This window comes from Eschrichtius robustus, chromosome 6 (assembly GCF_028021215.1).
Source record: "Eschrichtius robustus isolate mEscRob2 chromosome 6, mEscRob2.pri, whole genome shotgun sequence".
In the NCBI taxonomy this organism is placed as follows: Eukaryota; Metazoa; Chordata; class Mammalia; order Artiodactyla; family Eschrichtiidae; genus Eschrichtius; species Eschrichtius robustus.
In genome coordinates, this window is record NC_090829.1 from 36,485,742 (window position 1) to 36,505,375 (window position 19,634).

General features: G+C 41.7%; 1 protein-coding gene across 2 annotated transcripts in view; it reads left to right on the plus strand.

The window, feature by feature from the left end:
- Positions 1–1,993: 1,993 nt before the first annotated feature.
- KCNAB1 (potassium voltage-gated channel subfamily A regulatory beta subunit 1) overlaps positions 1,994–19,634 on the plus strand; it is a 420,969-nt gene continuing 403,328 nt past the window's right edge. For both annotated transcript variants that reach the window (XM_068546139.1, XM_068546142.1), the window contains exon 1: positions 1,994–2,268. In XM_068546139.1, the coding sequence (XP_068402240.1) occupies positions 1,994–2,268 (275 nt within the window). The remainder of the gene's footprint in view (positions 2,269–19,634) is intronic.

Genomic DNA, 19,634 nt, shown 5'->3' on the forward strand with positions numbered 1-19,634 from the left:
TGCCTCGGGCACAGGGACTTGTGTTCGGTAACAAAAGCAGTCAGAAAACCACTCAGACTCAGGGGAAGGGAAACAGGCCCCACCTCTCAATGAAAGGAATGTCAAAGAATTTGAGGGCTGTATTTTAAAACTGCCACACATAAAATTACCTCTGGTTTTTGTTGTTGTTGTTGTTGTTATTAGATGAGGAAACTAAAGCACGGTGGGGTTAAGTGATTTGCCTAAGATCACAGAGCAGGTGGGTGATGGAGTTAGGATTCAAATCCAAGCAGTCTGACTCCAGAGCAGAGCTCTTAAACAAAACAACCCTGCCTCCTGAGAAAGGCAAGCCAAGGGAAGTGTGAAGCCCCCTTGGCTGAATGAGCATAGACTCCCCTCCCCAGTTCCACTGCAGAGCCCCCTGTTGACACATCCCCAACACTATCAATCTGGGGAGACTGTCCCCAGAGTCTACACTTTCAGGAGTCTGTTGCTATGGATACCATGTTGCCAGAGCTCTTCAATGACTCAAGGGATGGAGGGCAGGGAGAGGAGCTGGAGAGGCTGCAGCCACTGGTGGTACAGGTTCCTGAGCCCCCAGACTCAGGTGGGACAGATCTGGTGCTTGGTAGCAGCTGTCCTGTGGCCCTTTGGTAGTTGTTTCAGGTGGCTCATGGCTTGGTGGTCACGGTTCTAATCCTAGACTACCCTGGATACTAATACTAAACAGGTTTTACCTGAATGTGGGAGTGTCCACGTGGTGTGATTTGTTGTTTCCTCATCCTTGGCTTGGATTGGCTAACAGCCAAGATCCTCAGAGCTAACTCTTTAAGAAGGGCCTCTTTCCTTCTTTCTCTCCTGCCATTCTCAGAGGCTATAAGACCTCACTATACCTCTATGATTTATAACTTATGGTCTTGCATGGACAGAGAAATTCACTAACTTTCCTGAGTTCTTTACATGTAGCCGACACTGAGGCAGTTCATACGGGAGGGACTGAGGCTGATTAGGGGGATGCCTGGGGCTTAGGGCATCACCAGATAACTTTGTGGTAGACATCTAAGTGGGCACTGATATCACTGTCCCCTGAGCTAGGACAGAGGTCAGACTGGTTGGTAGGCATGTGGGTCAGTCCCATGCATCTTAACCACAAGGGTCATTAACTGAATTTTCTTTCCATCTTTCAGAGCTAGTTTTCATGTGCAGTGGGCACATACCCCCCCCCCCCACACACATCTGGACCCATGCACACATAGGCTCTCACCACTTCCTATCTACTATTTTTTTTTCATTCCAACTTAAGCCTCAGTCTCCTCGATTGTAAGGTGATTCTTATGCTTCCACGCATCATAAGTATTGAGAGGGTCAGTTACTGAATCAGTTATGGTAGGCTGCAGAAATGAAAGCATGTTTGACATATGTGGTTCACTGACATTCGAAAAACCTCCTTTTCCCAAAGGATTATAAAATAGATTGAAAATATTATTTTAATGTTTACACAAAAGGAATAATCCTGCCCGTGCTTTGATATTGTTAAACTTATTTGAGGAAATTCACATTAAAACTTTAAAAACTCTAAAGGGACTCTAATTAAGAATGCCTAATGAGCCTCCAGTTGTTTTTTTTTATAACTCTAAAATGATGATCAAATATAATTTACCAAACACTACGGTTCAGAGTTATCATTGTTAAATGAAGCAGAAGACCAAACTTTGCAGAAGGAATAGCACCGTAAAACTTCAGTTTTTTACCCCCACAAAGTCGTTGGGGGCTGTTTTTAAAATTTCCGTGTTCCAGGATATCAGAAATAGTGGCCGCCTTAGCTCTTCCTTAGGAAACTTAGAGATACCCTTTCATCCCCAGCCGGCTCAGTTACAGCTTTGCGGCAGGATAAGGTTAAGGGGATGGGGAAGGACAGGAAAGAGGAGGGAGGCAGAAACAGAAAAATCAATTCAAATTACTTTGGTGACAGTGACTTCGAGTCTTCTCTGAAAGACAGACACGAACCTCCAGGATGCTGGCAGCCCGGACTGGGACGGCAGGGAGTCAGATCTTGGAAGAGAACCCCAAGTTAAGGAAACTATCTGGGCTTCCCATAGGGAGCAAAGACAAATCTCCCAAGAAAGCTTCAGAAAATGGGAAAGACAGCAGCCTCAGCCCCTCGGGGCAAACCCAAGTCAGGGCTCGGCAACTGGCTCTGGTGCGGGAAGTGGAGATGAACTGGTACCTAAAACTCTGGGAGCTGTCCAGTGAGCACACCACCGCCTACACCACCGGCATGCCTCACAGGTAAGCCTTGCCCCTCCCTGCACTGGCTTTATGAGACCCTGTTTGAAAGTGCTCTCCAGAATGGATGCTTAGATTTCTTTTCCCGTGCTGCTGGAGATTTAACAACTCTAACTGCCTTACAGATGATTGACACTTCAGAATGTGTAACTACACAGAGCAGGAACTTGGTGAAAATGGCAAATAATACTCCCTGGATTGTTATTCAGAAAACACCCCTTGTAAGGAGGCAGTAGACACTCAAGAGCTGAGAGGAAGAAGGAGTATGGCATTAAGATTTGTCTTAAGTAACAATCAGAGGAGTTCAAAGATTGTGTGAAAATGCCCCCTTCCAAAGCAACAACAAATTCTTTGCAATCTTTCTCCACTTCCTTTACCTTAAGACCTTGGGGATGAGGGAGGGAAATGTGTTTTGCTTGTTTGAAAAGTGTACAGTTGAATAGTGTGAACTTGTTGAATGAGAGCTCAGCATGCAATGGGGGTACAGAGGAGAACACATTGACCACCAACCTGGGGATCTGGGCCCCCTGTCTAAGAGAGCATCAGGAGAAAAAGGTACTTTAAAAAAAAAAGAGGTCAATGTAAGACAAATCCCTGTAGATTCTCTCTCTGTCCTTTTCTCAGTCTTGGCTTCAAATAATGCAGAGGAGGAATAATTTCACAAATCCCAATCTTATAAGGCAAAATGTGTGGAGTAAAAGTGTCTGGAGTCCTGAAATTTAAGAATACTTATTCACTGTAACTGTTACTTTCAATGAAATGGTCAAAGAGTGGAAAACTTCTTTTGTAGAGACCAGTAGCATAGAAATTCCGGAATGTATTCTGTTTATCAAAGCATCCCAGTGTGCTCTGAGCTGCCCCATTTTTATATTTCTAATTCTAAAAAGATATTATAGGAAAACATTTAGCAATTGAATTAACTGATGCATATAAATGAAAAATTTGTTGGACCACAAACTTCAAAATGCCTGAACTTTCATTTTTCAAACCTTTCCAAGGCAGGAATAAAATAGATATTTCAAAATCTAAGCCACTATTTAAAAATCAGCATTTAAAAAGTAGAAGAGGATAAAGTGTCTGGAAGTGTTTGATGAAACACATTTACTATTTATGGCTGAAGTGATTTGTCTGAAGCTCCTGTAAGCTGCTGTGCCTACATTTGGGATATAATAGAGGAAGGAGCAAGAAGAACGTTCTCAGTCAAAGAAAGCATGAATGAGTTTGTCGGTGTTGGGAATGTACCTCATATCTATAAATCTTAAACCTTAAAGCCATTATTAAAGAACTTCTGGAAAAAGAGTTAGATGGCAAAGGAAAGTCTCGATAATGTTTTCCTTCCTCAACATAGTCTTTTACTTACTCCAGACCAGAAACTTTCCTTAAAGGAGTCTAACACAGGACTATAAAATTCCTACACTATTATTTGACATTGGAATAACATTTATCAGGTCAGAGGTGAATATAAATTAAGGTAATCAGTTTGAGCCAGCAACTTTTGGGAAAAGAAAAACAAAGTCTCCTCTTTTCTGCTTTACTCAAACAATAACAGTTTGTCATGTATTCAGGAGAGATGATCCAGAAGTAATTGTTTCCATGGTAACAATGGACATATTATTAATCATTGATTCACAATAGCCTTGTGAGTCCCTTGTCTAGTGACTGTGTTAAAAAACAGTGAAACTCATGTCTATCTTACATCATCAAAAATGAAAAATGTCTCCTCCCCCTTTATTTTTACAGCATGACATTTCCAGGAGGAAACTAGTGTGTGCAGATGGCACTAAGCCCATTTATAAATTAGATTTATTGCAGAGCTCAATGTGTATATAATTCAGAAAAAGGCAGTTTTACTTACCGCCAGCTCCTTGCCATTTTACACCCCAATGTTAGAACTACTGCCTTAGCTGAGTTCTTGAGATTAGTGGGGCAATGACAATTACAATGACAGTGAGCGATGGTGCAATCCCTTCAAATTGTAATGTAAGCATTAGAACATGCAGTTCCCCAAGCCACCTGTTTTTCTTTCATTTATAGATGTTGCCTGTGAAGAAGTTACAGAAAGTTTTTCTGGCCTTCCCATTGTCCTTTCTTCCAACAGCACAGCCCAAGAGTGATATCTCCATTAGAGACCTATATGTAGAAGATAAATATGATTAATATAGAATATAAACAAACGTATCCATCTGTGAAATTTTACTTACAGGACAGAATATGAAATGCTTTGAAGAGTCCTTGAAGACATTACACATTTGCTATGGGCAATAATTCTTTGGGTCTTTGGTTAATGGCCATCAGTAGGGAATTGCTAGAGGGCTCTCACTCCAATTTCTTTTCTGAGAAGATGGAATGAAAATATTTTACAGCAGGTTAATTCTAGTTCATGAGGGATTTGAGGACTGTCTTATGCCCAGATTCAATGGTAACTTATATTTGAAACAAAAGGTATTATTAAATGATTGGAAGAAATTGTTAGAGAAGGGTCCAGTAGTTTTGGTATATTTAAGAAAGAAAATTACAGGAATCAGGGCACACAATGCACATTAGTCTGGTGGTAAGTGGTTCTGACTCCCTTTCTGGGACTGTGTTTGCATAGGACTACATATGAAACAATCTAATATAATTTGCTTCATACTGACTGGCCATTTTGCATAGTTGTCTGATGACCCAGTGATGCTGATGTATTTTAGATGATGGCTCATTCCTCTGCATAGAGAGGGAGGGTAGTGCAGGGGCCAGAGTCCTGGAGTTGGAGGCAAAGGGCTAGCTTTTACTTCCTGTGTAACTGTGGATGTGATTTTTTAAAAATTTATTTGTTGTTTTTATTTATTTTTTATAAATTTATTTATTTTATTTATTTATTATTTTTGGCTGCGTTGGGTCTTCATTGCTGTGCACAGGCTTTCTCTAGTTGCAGCGAGCGGGGGCTACTCTTCGTTGCGGTGTGCGGGCTTCTCATTGCAGTGGTTCTCTTGTTGCTGAGCCCCGGCTCTAGGCGCGTGGGCTCAGTAGTTGTGGCTCACGGGCTCTAGAGCGCAGGCTCAGTAGTTGTGGTGCACAGGCTTAGTTGCTCTGCGGCATGTGGGCTCTTCCCAGACCAGGGCTCGAACCCGTGTCCCCTGCATTGGCAGGCGTATTCTTAACCACTGCACCACCAGGGAAGCCCTGTTGTTCTTAAATAACGTGTTTTTTTTTCAGTTTACAAAAGTAACATCTGAACTTGGTAGGAAGTTTTAAAAACAGAAACATAAAAAAGAAAGGGTAACCACTGGTAATATTTTGGTGTGCTTTCACCTAGCCTTTTGAATTGGAATCATACTATATTTTTTCACTTAATAGTATGACAGCCTATTTTGTTATCTTAAAAACCACTTAAAATTTTCTAAGGACTATATATTATGGCTCTATTATTGCTTAGCCATTCTTATTTTACTATTTATCATTATCATAAATTATAATAAACATCTTTATATCAGACTTAAAAAATCATATCTCTGGTTATTTTCTTACGCTCTATTTCTAGAATTAGAATTAATGGGAAATATTACATATACATATATAAACTTGTATATATTTATTCTTAATGCAATTGCTTTGTGAAAATATTTTCGCAGTGTACATTCCCTCTGGTAATATTCTAGAGTGCTTATCTCATTGTTTTTTCTATACTAGATAGTGTTTATATGGAATCTATAGGTTGAGTTTTATAGTTTAACAAATTGTTGGGTAGGTTAATTACCTTTCGTGAGTTTGAGTTTCTTCGACTGCAAAAGAGGACTAATAGCATTATAAAGGACTGTTGTAAAAATTAAATGAGATAACGTAGAAATGATTTGAAAAGTAATGTATTTTGCTTTCAAACTCTTTGAAGTAAGGGTCAAGATGAGTCCCCATGTTGTGTATGGTGTATTTAAGGCTTATGAAGATAATTAAGGGTGACTCAACATATCTAGCAAAAATGTGCACTTCACCTAGCACCTGACTGACGAGGATCCTATTCTGCTCAATTAAAATTTATGAGAGACTATTGTGTGTTCTTACAGAGGCTTTTTAGGAATTCATACGATCACCACCCTCCTGGAGAAAAGTGACTTAGGGATAGAATAGAAAGAGCTTTTAAATACTATCAGAATTAACATTCCAAACCAGAGCTGACTGAACCTATTTATTTGAACTGACTGGACATGTAGTAGGACAAGGCAGCATATGAATGAATGTTGAGCTATAGCATTTCAATAGTGATTTCTACCATCTTAATAAATGTTTATTAGCTGGAGAGTAGTTACACTGAGTAGTTATATTTTTAATATTTCCTCTCTGCTGTCGAAGTTCCCTGACTTCTTAGAAGTCATTAACTTCTGTGCGCTTCCAGAGGATCAGACGTGGTCCTACGGGAAGACAGGCAGTTCTCCCAGGTGAGTTTTGGTGGACTCAGTTCCTGCCAGCAGGGCAGCAGGTGATCCATGAGCATAGCAACCTCTGGCTTGGGTTTATGCAGGAAGATCTGGCTGTTGAGAATCAAGCCTGCGGTCAGCGAATGAACACTGAAGAGCTGTTGATTGAACATCCTCTCTGTAGGTGACACAAAGGTGAATTAATTAAGAATTCTGCCCTCAAGTTAGGTGCAGCTTAGGGGAGATGAGACATGTATGTAAATAAGAAGTGCTACATAAAAGAATGTCATAACAAAGCTCGGAGGAAGGAGTGAGTGCTCCCAGCTGCAATGATTAGATCTGGAACCGCAAGATGCGCAGGACTTGAGCAAGAGGAGATGGGGGCCGGGGAAGGCAACCCATGTGGGGAAGAGCGTGAGCAAAGGCACAGACGTATGGAAGTATGGAATGGGAATGGAGAGCTGCTTCTATTCACGAGGGTTCTGCAACAATCCTGGAAAGGTTCTTAGAGGCTGGAGCTGGGAGTGTGGCCAGGAGAATGAGAGGAGAGGAGACCGTTTCAGAGACTTGGGAGTTGGGCAGAGACCAGGTGTAAAGGAGAGGCGGAGCATGGAGGCTACTCTCAAGAAGATACAGTGGAGGTGGGGAGAGAGGATGATAGTTGAAGTCTGAAGCAGGGTCGGGGAGAAGTATGCAGGAGAAAGCAGATGTGTAGAAGTTTGTGAGCAGATTGGAGGAATCCAGGGGATAGAGAAAGTATGTAACGCAAGTAGTGAAGCAAAGTCCCTAAAGAGGAAGAAAATGGATTTAAGGGCACCAAATGCAGGTGCTGGCTTTGGCAAAGGGAAGTGTCGGTGGAACCTTGTGATGAAGAACACATTTCTGGAGTCCTGTAGTCTGCAGGACTGCACCCCAATGGCACCACCTACCAGATAGAGGCTCTGGGCCTGACAGAGGCAGCTGACTCGGGGATTAAGGTCATAGATCCCGGAGCCAGGTTGTTGGGTTCAAGCCCTGCCTCTGGCACATAGTAAGTGTATTATTATACAAAGGTTAATTATACAAAGCATATTATAATTATAATATAATTTGTATAATTATACAAAGCATAATTCCTGCCCTTGTTATTATCATAAAAGTATTATTGGATCTACCAAAATTAAGGATGCCTCCCCTTTCTGGAGTCTCCTGACTCTACTCTGGTTCTGTAAATGGGTATAAGAATACCTAGCTCAGAAGACTAGTGTAAATGATGTAAAACATGTGCTGTAGATTGGACACGTGATCAATTTTGGTCCCCTGTCACTTCCTCTTCCCCCTCCTCTATCGACCTAGAACATAGTGAACAGCACCAGTAAAATGATATCAGGGATGACAGAGTGATGGAAATAGGCTACAATGGAATAACTCTAAATTTTTAAACCAATGTTTTTTTCTTAGAAAACACTCTTGATTAGATTTTTTCTTATTAAAGAGAAAGCTCTTCTTTTTTAAAAAAGATGATATATATTTCTTAGAGCAGGCACACTTTCTTTAAGTCTCTAACTCTTGGAATATCTATATGAGAAATTATCTAGAAGTATCTTTCCACAGATATTAGAATATGAGGACATTGTTGGGTAGTTTACTGTGATTTTAGACATATGCTAGAAAGATTGCTTCCTAGCTCGTTGTCCTGTTGTTTTGAATATTAGTGTAAATCTTAGTCTGCTGAACGATTGGATGAGGAATGAGAGGGTGAACCTGAATAGGACAGGGATTAGGTAGCCAGAGAAAGTTCCTAGCATCCCAGCAGCAGCCTCTGGGGAGACGTGGGTCCTTAATGGTGACGATGATGTCCTGTGACTTAGGACCATAAGGCTGTACTTGCCGTGTGCAGCTGTACCCCCAGGGTGGTGAGTCAGAAGCAGACATACCTGGGCAGGCACACCCACCCTCACCGTAGGGACTTGCTTCAGTCTGCATCTCTGTGATTGCTATTTGGGTTGTCTGGAGAAAATTGAGCCAGTTTCTCACTGTTACATTCCTATGTTGGGCCATGTTTCTGTGTGTCCAGTTCCTTCAGAAGAATTGCGGACACCTTGAAGGCACTGTTTATGTTTTGGTCCTCTGACTTGCCCTCAGGGTTCTCTCCTAACTGGATGTTAGTGGATTATATAGAGCACAGCAGCTCCAGTTCCTCTTGCCCTGGTATCCTCTGCCTTTCCAGAGGACAGGCTCGTGCAATGGCAGGAGCATTGTTTGAGGGGTTTGGAGACATGATTTGGATCCCATTTTGCTCCGTGACCGTAGTTAGGTTTTAAAAGTTCTCCAGAACCACTGCCCCCTCTGTAAAATAGAAGACTAGGCAAGATGATCTCTTGGGCTCTTTCCAGCCCTGAGAATACATGGTATAATATAATCCAGAGCAAAGGAACAGAGTTTGATTTTCTGCTCACTGACCTTTATAGGGACTGTGCAGTTGTGTTAACACTGCAAGAAAAAGGAAATGAGTTGATGCTTCGTTCTGAAGTTTTAAGAGCAGTAGAAAATTCTCTTTGATATTTAGAGTATATCATTTTAGTAATTGGTTGACCATTGCCAGATATGTTTGATTTTTTAGAAAATAAATTCTTTAATAGAAGGAGACAGAGTCACACAAACACCTTCAACTTGTAATGTCCCTGCTTATGAAATGTTTTCACCTTCATGGCCTCGTGTGCCTTCTCTCAACATAAATCACATGTTCTTATCTCCTACTTTCTGATGGGAGAGCGTGCCTCATGAAGGTGGCCTGTCTGATCGTCCAGGCCTAGACCTTGGGTCTCCTGGTCCCTCAGCCAGGGCTCTTTACTTGCTTTCAGTGTTTCCAAAACTACGGCACACTAGTACCTGAGATGATATTGGGGGACATGTGGACATTAAATCTCTCAGTGGTTTTATATTTGTTTTCATGAGCATTAGGAAAAAATGTATAACTTACACCTTAAACTTATGAATTCATGGTTATCATGGCAGGGGACAAAGCTAAGTTTTAAAGTAAGTAAGTCAGTTTAAAGGAAAATATTCAGTAAATATGAGTAGAGGTGGAACTCAGATCTGACAAAATCCTGAAGATGGTTCACAAAAGACTATTTAGTTCATCTCCTTCACATTTATCAAGCACCTATAAAGCATCATGCCATCTGCCCAGGGCTTCTTATATTCATCCCATTTAATCCATACAACAGCCCCATGGACTTGTTACAACCCACATCCTCACTGATGAAGAACATGGCTCTGCTTATTCACTTTCTGTCTATTGCTGCTTAATTTTTTCTTCTTTTCCCATCAAGAGACTAAAAGATTCCCTGGGCTGCCTCTCTGTGAATAGGCTCAAGTATATTCCCGGTTACCTCTTTGAGCCATTGCTATTTTACTCCATGTCCAAGGTCAGCCTTTCTAGTTCTGTCTCTATATATTGAATATTCTGCTTCTTCTGGGGTGGGGTAACATCATGCCGTGATTTTAAAATTTAGCTTTAGTTATTTAGCTTAGTTTTATTTTATACAGCTTAGGTGTATAGCTTGGTTTATTAATGTTTTACATTCACCCTTCAGCTTGTTGTGTACTTCTGGTGTTAGTCAACGAGAGACATTGTACATCTTGCTTTCTATATAAGCCTCCGGGGCTATATAACCTGGGGGCAGATCAGGATGGGCTCTGATGTCAGGCCAACCCAGTTCTGAACTCTGATTCCACTGTACACTACCCACCACTATCTGTGTGACCTTGGACCTCAGTCTCCTTACTTGTAAAATGGGAATAACAATATTAGACATTCATAGAGTTGGGAGGATTAAATGAGATACCTATCAAAGTTTTAGCACGGTGCTGAGTGCATAGAAAGGACCCTTCAGCAAATGCTGTTATCACTGTTCCCCTTTGGAGTGCCATCAGCCTTCATCTGTTACTTTACTTCCACAGTCTTTCTTTCTCTGAATTCCTTCCATGTGCTCCCTAAGCCTGGGAAAATTCCTAGACTCTAAGAGAAAGGTCTTGACATGCTGCTTCCCTCCTTGCTTCACTTAGAACTCCGTTCTTCTAAGATTTACATTTATGCCCTCATTTAAAATCCTTTCTGATTAGCAAGGACCAAATGTCTGTCTGACATGTCCTCTCTCCATGTGGAGAGGATCAGTCCATTGTCTTTGGAATAGAGAGGCCTGGGTTTAAAGTATGGCTCTGTTGCTGGTTAGCTGTGTGGATTTCAGCAAATCGTGTAGCATCTCTGAGCCTCAGTTTGTTCATCTCTATGGTGGAAACAGAAACATCTGCATTCTCTATCTTCTAGGATTTTAAAGGTTAGATCCAATAGTATGTGTGAAAATCCTTGGTATGCTATAAACCACTATCTATATATAAATAATCTATATATCTATATCTATATAAACCATAACCACTATATGTTTGCTACTTTATTATTTTTATTTTCTTCTGCCCTGAGACATTGGCTCTGATTCAGTCTAGAACATGGCTTGAGAGCATGGTTACCCCTAATCTGCTTCTCTAGTAAACACAAGGGTAGATAACAGCCACACTTCTCTCCCAGACCCTGGGCAGGGTTTCTTGGGTACACTGCAAAGACCATAACACCTGCCTTCCTTTCCTAATATCAGCAACTGCTTACTGAATACCTATTGTAGACCCAGCACTTTCCTTATATTATTCAATTTAATCCTTTCTAATAATCCGTGGTGTGGCTACTTTTTATCATCTCCACTTCATGGGAGGAAACTGAAACTTAGAAGATCCTCCCCATGGTCAGATTCAAGTAAGCAATAGAAATAGCACTTGAACCTGGATAGTGGGCTGCAGATGTTACCTCTTAACCCCACAGAATATTTCCTCCCCAAGTTTGGGTTAATTGTGGATGGCTACAGAGATGTTACTTTAGTAATTTCACCTTCCACTTTCCATCACAGTACAAGGTTCCTTACGGGAACACAGTAAGGAATCACAGCTTCCCTATTCCTGCTTAAGGTCCTTGCCTTTGCCCTGTGAAGGGCTGGGAGATGTCAGGGAGCAGCTCAGATGGGGAGGAAGTCACTCAGGTGGAGAGCAAAGCGCTGTGCAATAGAGTGGACTATGGATTTCAGTATTTCTTCAGGCTTCTCTCCATCAAAAGAGCTATGTAAGAACAGAGGCCCTGGAGGCCCGCAAGCAGCATCCTCTATTAGATGAATTTAACTCAATTTCGGATCTTAGGTTTGAGTCAGTCTTTGGCCATCTCCCCTCACACAAGCTCTAAGAGGATGCAAAGGTTACACAGCAACAGCTGCCCCGGACTTTCCAATTTTAGGTTATGGTTGTCACTAAATGGCATGTGCTAACGTTCTGCCAGAGATTTTCACTGTTGTATTTTGTGCTTTTGCTTTGCGGGAGGAGGAAGCTGCATAGTTCTGAGGAGCACTTGCTCCCACTTCTCTGGAAAGGACAGTTGAAACAATGTTTCCTTTCCCCAACAGCCTTTCTAGCGACCAGAGATACCATCAGGTGTCAGTCTTACAGTTTTGGAGGAAAATCTCCATCCCGAGCAAGACAAATTGGGAGTTTTTTGTGCATTGGCATACACATTGCAACCTAATCACAAACAAAGACTTGCCAAATATTTCTTCAGTCATCAGGAAATTAAACTGGGCTCCAGACCAGATATTTGGTTATGGTTTCCAATCCAGAAAGAGCTTATTAAGGTTAGGCTGTGGGTAAATGCCCTTTACAAAATAAAAGTCCATTGATTTTTTAATTAATGGTAGCCCTAGCTGCTAAATCCTGAAACCTCATTGACCTGATATAAGAAAGTTTATTTCCTACTGATGTAAGTCCAGTCAAGGGTAGGAAGTTCCAGTTAGGTGGGATCCAGGCTGATGCAAATTCTGTCATCTTCAGCTTTTGTTTTCTAAGCTGGCTGGTGGCTGAGTATTGACATTGATCCAGCAGACAGGAGAAGAATATGGAGGATCGTAGGGAAGATCACTGTAAGTGGCAGCTGTGGATAGAAGTCACACTGGCTGGAATTCAGTCACATGACCACACTGAACTGCAAGGGAGGCTGGGAATTGTAGTGCAAATGTGTGCCTAGGAAGAGAGGAAAACAGGCAAGGTGAACAGCTGGCCGGTCTCTGCCACAGAACCATGGTCAGAGCAGAGTGAAGGAGGTGCTGAGGTAGAGTCTGGCTGCTTCCTGTAACAGGGAGGGGCCAAGGCACTCCTTTCCCTTCAACGTTATTCCTCTCATTTGAGGCCTCACCCCCCCGAACCTGGCCTTTGCCACATGGTGGGTAAATCTCTTTTGGCTGCTCTACTTGGAACTCAATTTCCTGTTTCACTGAGAAGATTGAGAAGATTGGTGGCCCTTCAGAAACCTGCAGATGGTGATTTGATATCAGCTTGGCAGGCACTTGGAACACAGCCTTGCTAATGTCAATCCTTGGGTGCTCAGCTCCCATTTTGAACCTCTCAGAGTTTTTTTAAATTGCCCTAAGAATCACACGTGGCTGAATGAGCCAGGAGCCTTCCTGCAGCTTCTGTTTTATTCCTCCTGCAGGCGGTTGTGGAGTTGCCACAGTGCAGCAGGTCACCCCTCCCCACGGTAACAGCCACAGGCTCTGGCTGACAGCTCATGAGGCAGGATCAGGCACGTGGAAACAAAGACCAGAGAGCCTTGTTGAGAGCCAAGAGAGCTCACTGATTCAGTCTCTTATTTCAGAACTGGACAGGTATGTGTCTTTAAGAGGAGCATCTATGATAGTATGTTCATTCAAACAATGTAATCATTACATATGTTTTTCTATAATGCACTTGCAAGATTCTTGAAGACAGATAAGCCAGTTGCTCTGTTCCCAGCAGCAGGGTGCACCATGGTTTTGAATATAATATTATTAGTAAAACTGCATACGTTCTGGCATTTCTTCTCTGTTTTGCTATTCTCACACAAGATACATGCACATTTTTGTGTGGAAGGGTGAGGAATTTGAGGAACAATTCAAGAGCCGTTTTTTTAATTACAAATTTGAAATAGTTCACTTAAAAAAATCAAAGCCCAAAGTGCATTTTGTAGCTTAATCTTCATATTTAATTTGATTATAGCAGTGAACATTAGGCATGAAACAAGCTGCCCAAAAGGACTGTTGAATTATTTAATTACCTATGGGACTGAGGAGGTGATAGTCAGCATAAACAATTCCACAAGTGGGGTGCATTAGAAAGATCAGCTCTTTCTGTCTCCAAGCTTAGTAAATTGCATTATGTGACTATCCAAACAGCAATTGCTTGTTGAACAGACTATTAAATGCTTAAGTCTGTTTGCAATATTTTAGGTTCCAGATGGTCATTTATCTAAAAGAAATGGCAAAAAAATACTAAGTGCTAATGTGTTTTAAAAGTATTTTCAGTTGAATGAATTTCCAATGAAGTCAATATTCAGAATTCAAGGACACTTTTTCCATATATACAATATTGAAAGAATTTCTAACAATCAAACTAGAAAATTAAACAGAAATGCATTCAAGAGGTTTGATCATCTGTTATGTTCATTTCTGGGAATATGGTGATACATGAGGCAGGCTTCTTGCCCTGAATAATTTCAGAGTCTTCTCAGGGAAGACAAGTCTACAATAACATTTGTATCGGTGTGATGTTTGAAGTGTGAATGAAGCTCTATGGAAATAAAGATAAGGAAATAATTAGTTCTACCAGGAGGCGGGGAGACAGGGAATAGAAATGTCAAGGAAAAATACACACAAAATGCACCATTTCAACTCAACTTTTATAAGAATATGCAGGAATTTGTGGGCATGTGAACCAGCAAAGAGGCAGGTGGGAAAGGGGCAGCGGAAAGAAGTGTGTAGTCTGTAGCTCAAAAACAAAGTTGACTCTTTCCTGGGCTAGGAATCAGCTAAGCCACTAAGTTACTAGTAACAGGGAAAAAGTTGGTGAGAATGGTCAAGATAATATTCTTAAATGCAGAAAATAATTCTGCATTTGACATTGTCAGAGAGTGAAAATTTTCAATCAAGCGATTTTCCCCAGTACCTGAAGCTTTCTAATTTAACTGTCAAGGATTTATTTTCACTTTTTAAACCTGAATAAGCAACTTGACACCTCTAGTTTATCTTAATAAATGTCAACATTGTGCTATGTTAAAGTGTCTTCAGAGACTATTAAGGTCTATAGAACTATTTGCCTTGAAAATTAGAGGCCTTGTTTTGCTATTTTATTTTTAAATGTTGGCTTCTGTATTTTTTCCCCCTCCATGACTTTTTCTGTATCCTTACCTTGCTGTAAATTTTCCTTGTTCCTGTCAGGATGCCTGCCTTTAATAGCCCTTTTCATCTAATTTGCTATCTTTGCTGAGGAATGGGAAATAAGAAAATCTGTCTCGCTTGAATTATGATCAAGAAGGAGTGGGTTTATGAATTGAGGTACTCTCCCAGGAGGTTTGAAATGTGGGCTTTGTGATATCTTATTTGTTCATTTGTAGATACTTGGTGATGTTATATCTAACAAGGTTGCTAAAAAGGTGACCTCTAAAAAAATTCAGTTGTGTTTTTTAACATCTTTATTGGAGTATAATTGCTTTACAATTGTGTGTTAGTTTCTGCTTTAAAACAAAGTGAATCAGCTATACATATACATATATCCCCATATCCCCTCCCTCTGCGTCTCCCTCCCACCCTCCCTATCCCACTCCTCTAGGTGGTCACAAAGCACCGAGCTGATCTCCCTGTGCTATGCGGCTGCTTCCCACTAGCTATCTATTTCACATTTGGTAGTGTATATATGTCCATGCCACTCTCTCACTTTGTCCCAGCTTACCTTTCCCCCTCCCCGCATGCTCAAGTCCATTCTCTACGTCTGCGTCTTTATTCCTGTCCTGCCCCTAGGTTCTTCAGAACCTTTTTGTTTTTTTTTTAGATTTCATATGTATGTGTGAGGATATGGTATTTGTTTTTCTCTTTCTGACTTACTTCACTCTGTATGACAGACTCTAGGTCCATCCACCTCACTACAAATAACTCAATTTCGTTTCTTTTTATGGCTGAGTAATATTCCATTGTATATATGTGCCACATCTTCTTTATCCATTCATCTGTCGATGGACACTTATGTTGCTTCTATGTCCTGGCTATTGTAAATAGAGTTGCGAACATTGTGGTACATGACTCTTTTTGAATTATGGTTTTCTCAGGGTATATGCGCAGTAGTGGGATTGCTGGGTCGTATGGTAGTTCTATTTTTAGTTTTTTAAGGAACCTCCATACTGTTCTCCATAGTGGCTGTATCAATTTACATTCCCATCAACAGTGCAAGAGGGATCCCTTTTCTCCACACCCTCTCCAGCATTTATTGTTTGTAGATTTTTTGATGATGTCCCTTCTGACTGGAGTGAGGTGATACCTCATTGTAGTTTTGATTTGCATTTCTCTAATGATTAGTGATGTTAAGCATCCTATCATGTGTTTGTTGGCAATCTGTATATCTTCTGTATATCTGTCCATTGGTCAAAGTGGGATGTTAAAACCCCCTGCTATGATTGTGTTACTGTCAATTTCCCCTTTTATGGCTGTTAGCAGTTGCCTTATGTAATGAGGTGCTCCTATGTTGGGTGCATAAATATTAACAATTATTATATCTACTTCTTGGATTGATCCCTTGATCATTATGTAGTGTCGTTCTTTGTCTCTTGTAATAGTCTTTATTTTAAAGTCTATTTTGTCTGGTATGAGAACTGCTACTCTAGCTTTCTTTTGATTTCCATTTGCATGCATATCTTTTTCCATCCCCTCACTTTCAGTCTGTATGTGTCCGTAGGTTGGAAGTGGGTCTCTGGTAGACAGCATATATATGGGTCTTGTTTTTGTATCCATTCAGCCAGTCTGTGTCTTTTGGATGGAGCATTTAATCCATTTACGTTTAAAGTAGTTATCGATATGTTTGTTCCTATGACCATTTTCTTAATTGGTTTGGGTTTGTTATTGTAGGTCTTTTCCTTCTCTTGTGTTTCCTGCCTAGAGAAGTTCCTTTAGCATTTGTTGTAAAGCTGGTTTGGTGGTGCTGAATTCTCTTAGCTTTTGCTTGTTTGTAAAGGTTTTAATTTCTCTGGTGAATCTGAAAGAGATCCTTGCTGGGTAGAGTAATCTTGATTCTAGGTTTTTCCCTTTCATCATTTTAAATATGTCCTGCCACTCCCTTCTGGCTTTCAGAGTTTCTGCTGAAAGATCAGCTGTTAACCTTATGGGGATTCCCTTGTATGTTTTTTGTTGTTTTTCCCTTGCTGATTTTAATATTTTTTCTTTGTATTTAATTTTTGATAGTTTGTTTAGTATGTGTCTTGGCGTGTTTCTCCTTGGATTTATCCTGTATGGGACTCTCTGTGCTTCCTGGACTTGATTGACTATTTCCTTTCCCATATTAGGGAAGCTTTCAACTATAATCTCTTTAAACATTTCTCAGTCCCTTTCTTTTTCTTTTCTTCTTCTGGGACCTCTATAATTCAAATGTTGGTGCATTTAATGTTGTCCCAGAGGTCTCTGAGACTGTCCTCAATTCTTTTCATTCTTTTTTCTTTATTCTGCTCTGCGGTAGTTATTTCCACTATTTTATCTTCCAGGTTACTTATCTGTTCTTCTGCCTCAGTTATTCTGCTATTGATTCCTTCTAGAGAAGTTTTAATTTCATTTATTGTGTTGTTCATCATTGTTTGTTTGCTCTTTAGTTCTTTTAGGTCCTTGTTAAACATTTCATGTATTTTCTCCATTCTATTTCCAAGATTTTGGATTATCTTTACTATCATTACTCTGAATTCTTTTTCAGGTAGACTGCCTATTTCCTCTTCATTTGTTTGGTCTGGTGGGTTTTTACCTTGCTCCTTCATCTGCTGTGTGTTTCTCTGTCTTCTCATTTTGCTTAACTTACTGTGTTTGGGATTTCCTTTTCATAGGCTGCAGGTTCATAGTTCCCGTTGTTTTTGGTGTCTGCTCCCAGTGCTAAGGTTGGTTCAGTGGGTTGTTTAGGCTTCCTGGTGGAGGGGACTGGGGCCTGTGTTCTGGTGGATGAGGCTGGATCTTGTCTTTCTTGTGAGCAAGACCAAATCTGGTGGTGTGTTTTGGGGTGTCTGTGACCTTATTATGATTTTAGGCAGCCTCTCTGCTAATGGGTGGGTTTGTGTTCCTGTGTTGCTAGTTGTTTGGCATGGGGTGTCCAGCAATGTAGCTTGCTGGTTGTTGAGTGGAGGTGGGTCTTAGTGTTGAGATGGAGATCTCTGGGAGAGCTTTTGCCATTTGATATTATGTGGAGCCGGGAGGTCTCTGGTGGACCAATGTCCTGAACTCAGCTCTCCCACCTCAGAGGCACAGGCCTGACACCTGGCTGGAGCACCAAGACCCTGTCAGCCACACAGCTCAGAAGAAAAGGGAGAAAAAAAGAAAGAAAGAAAGAAAGAAAAATAAAATAAAATAAAGTTATTAAAATAAAAATTTTTTTAAATTATTAAAATTTTAAAAAAAGAAAGAAAGAAGAGAGCAACCAAACCAAAGAACAAATCCACCAATGATATCAAGTGCTAAAAACTATACTAAAAAAAAAAAACAACAAAAACCGGACAGACAGAACCCTAAGACAAATGGTAAAAGCAAAGCTATAGAGACAAAATCACACAAAGACGCATACACATACACACTCACAAAAAGAGGAAAAGGAAAAAATATATATATATCTATGTAAGAAAAAAGGAAGAGAGCAACCAAATCAGTAAACAAATCTACCAATGATAATAAACTCTAAATACTAAACTAAGATAAACATAAAACCGGAAACAAATTAGATGCAGAAAGCAAACCCCAAGTGTACAGTTGCTCCCAAAGTCCACCGCCTCAGTTTTGGGATGATTTGTTGTCTATTCAGGTATTCCACAGATGCAGGGTTCATCTAGTTGATTGTGGAGATTTAATCCGCTGCTCCTGAGGCTGCTGGGAGAAATTTCCCTTTCTCTTCTTTGTTCGCACAGCTCCTGGGGTTCAGCTTTGGGTTTGGCCCCACCTTTGTGTGTAGGTCACTTGAGGGCGTCTGTTCTTCACTGAGACAGGAGGGGGTTAAAGGAGCAGCTGATTCGGGGGCTCTGGCTCACTCAGGCTGGGGGGAGAGAGGGGTACGGATGCGGGGCGAGCCTGCGGCGGCAGAGGCCTGCATGACGTTGCACCAGCCTGAGGCACGCCATGCGTTCTCCCGGGGAAGTTGTCCCTGCATCACGGGACCCTGGCAGTGGTGGGCTGCAGAGCCTCCCGGGAGGGGAGGTGTGGATAGTGACCTGTGCTTGCACACAGGCTTCTTGGTGGCGGCAGCAGCAGCCTTAGCGTCTCATGCCCGTCTCTGGGGTCTGCGCTGATAACCGTGGCTTGCGCCCGTCTCTGGAGCTCCTTTAAGCGGCGCTCTTAATCCCCTCTCCTCGCACACCAGGAAACAAAGAGGCAAGAAAAAGTTTCTTGCCTCTTTGGCAGGTCCACACTTTTCCTGGACTCCCTCCCGGCTAGCTGTGGCGCACTAGCCCCCTTCAGGCTGTGTTCACGTCGCCAACCCCAGTCCTCTCCCTGGGATCCGACCTCCGAAGCCCGAGCCTCAGCTCCCAGCCCCCGCCCGCCCCGGCAGCTGAGCAGACAAGCCTCTCGGGCTGGCGAGTGCTACTCAGCACCCATCCTCCGTGCGGGAATCTCTCTGCTTTGCCCTCCGCACCCCTGTGGCTGCGCTCTCCTCCGTGGCTCCGAAGCTCTCCCCCCTCCGCCACCCGCAGTCTCCGCCCGCGAAGGGGCTTCCTAGTGTGTGGAAACCTTACCTCCTTCACAGCTCCCTCCCACTGGTGCAGGTCCCGTCCCTATTCTTTTGTCTCTGTTTTTTCTTTTTTCTTTTGCCCTACCCAGGTACGTGGGGAGTTTCTTGCCTTTTGGGAGGTCTGAGGTCTTCTGC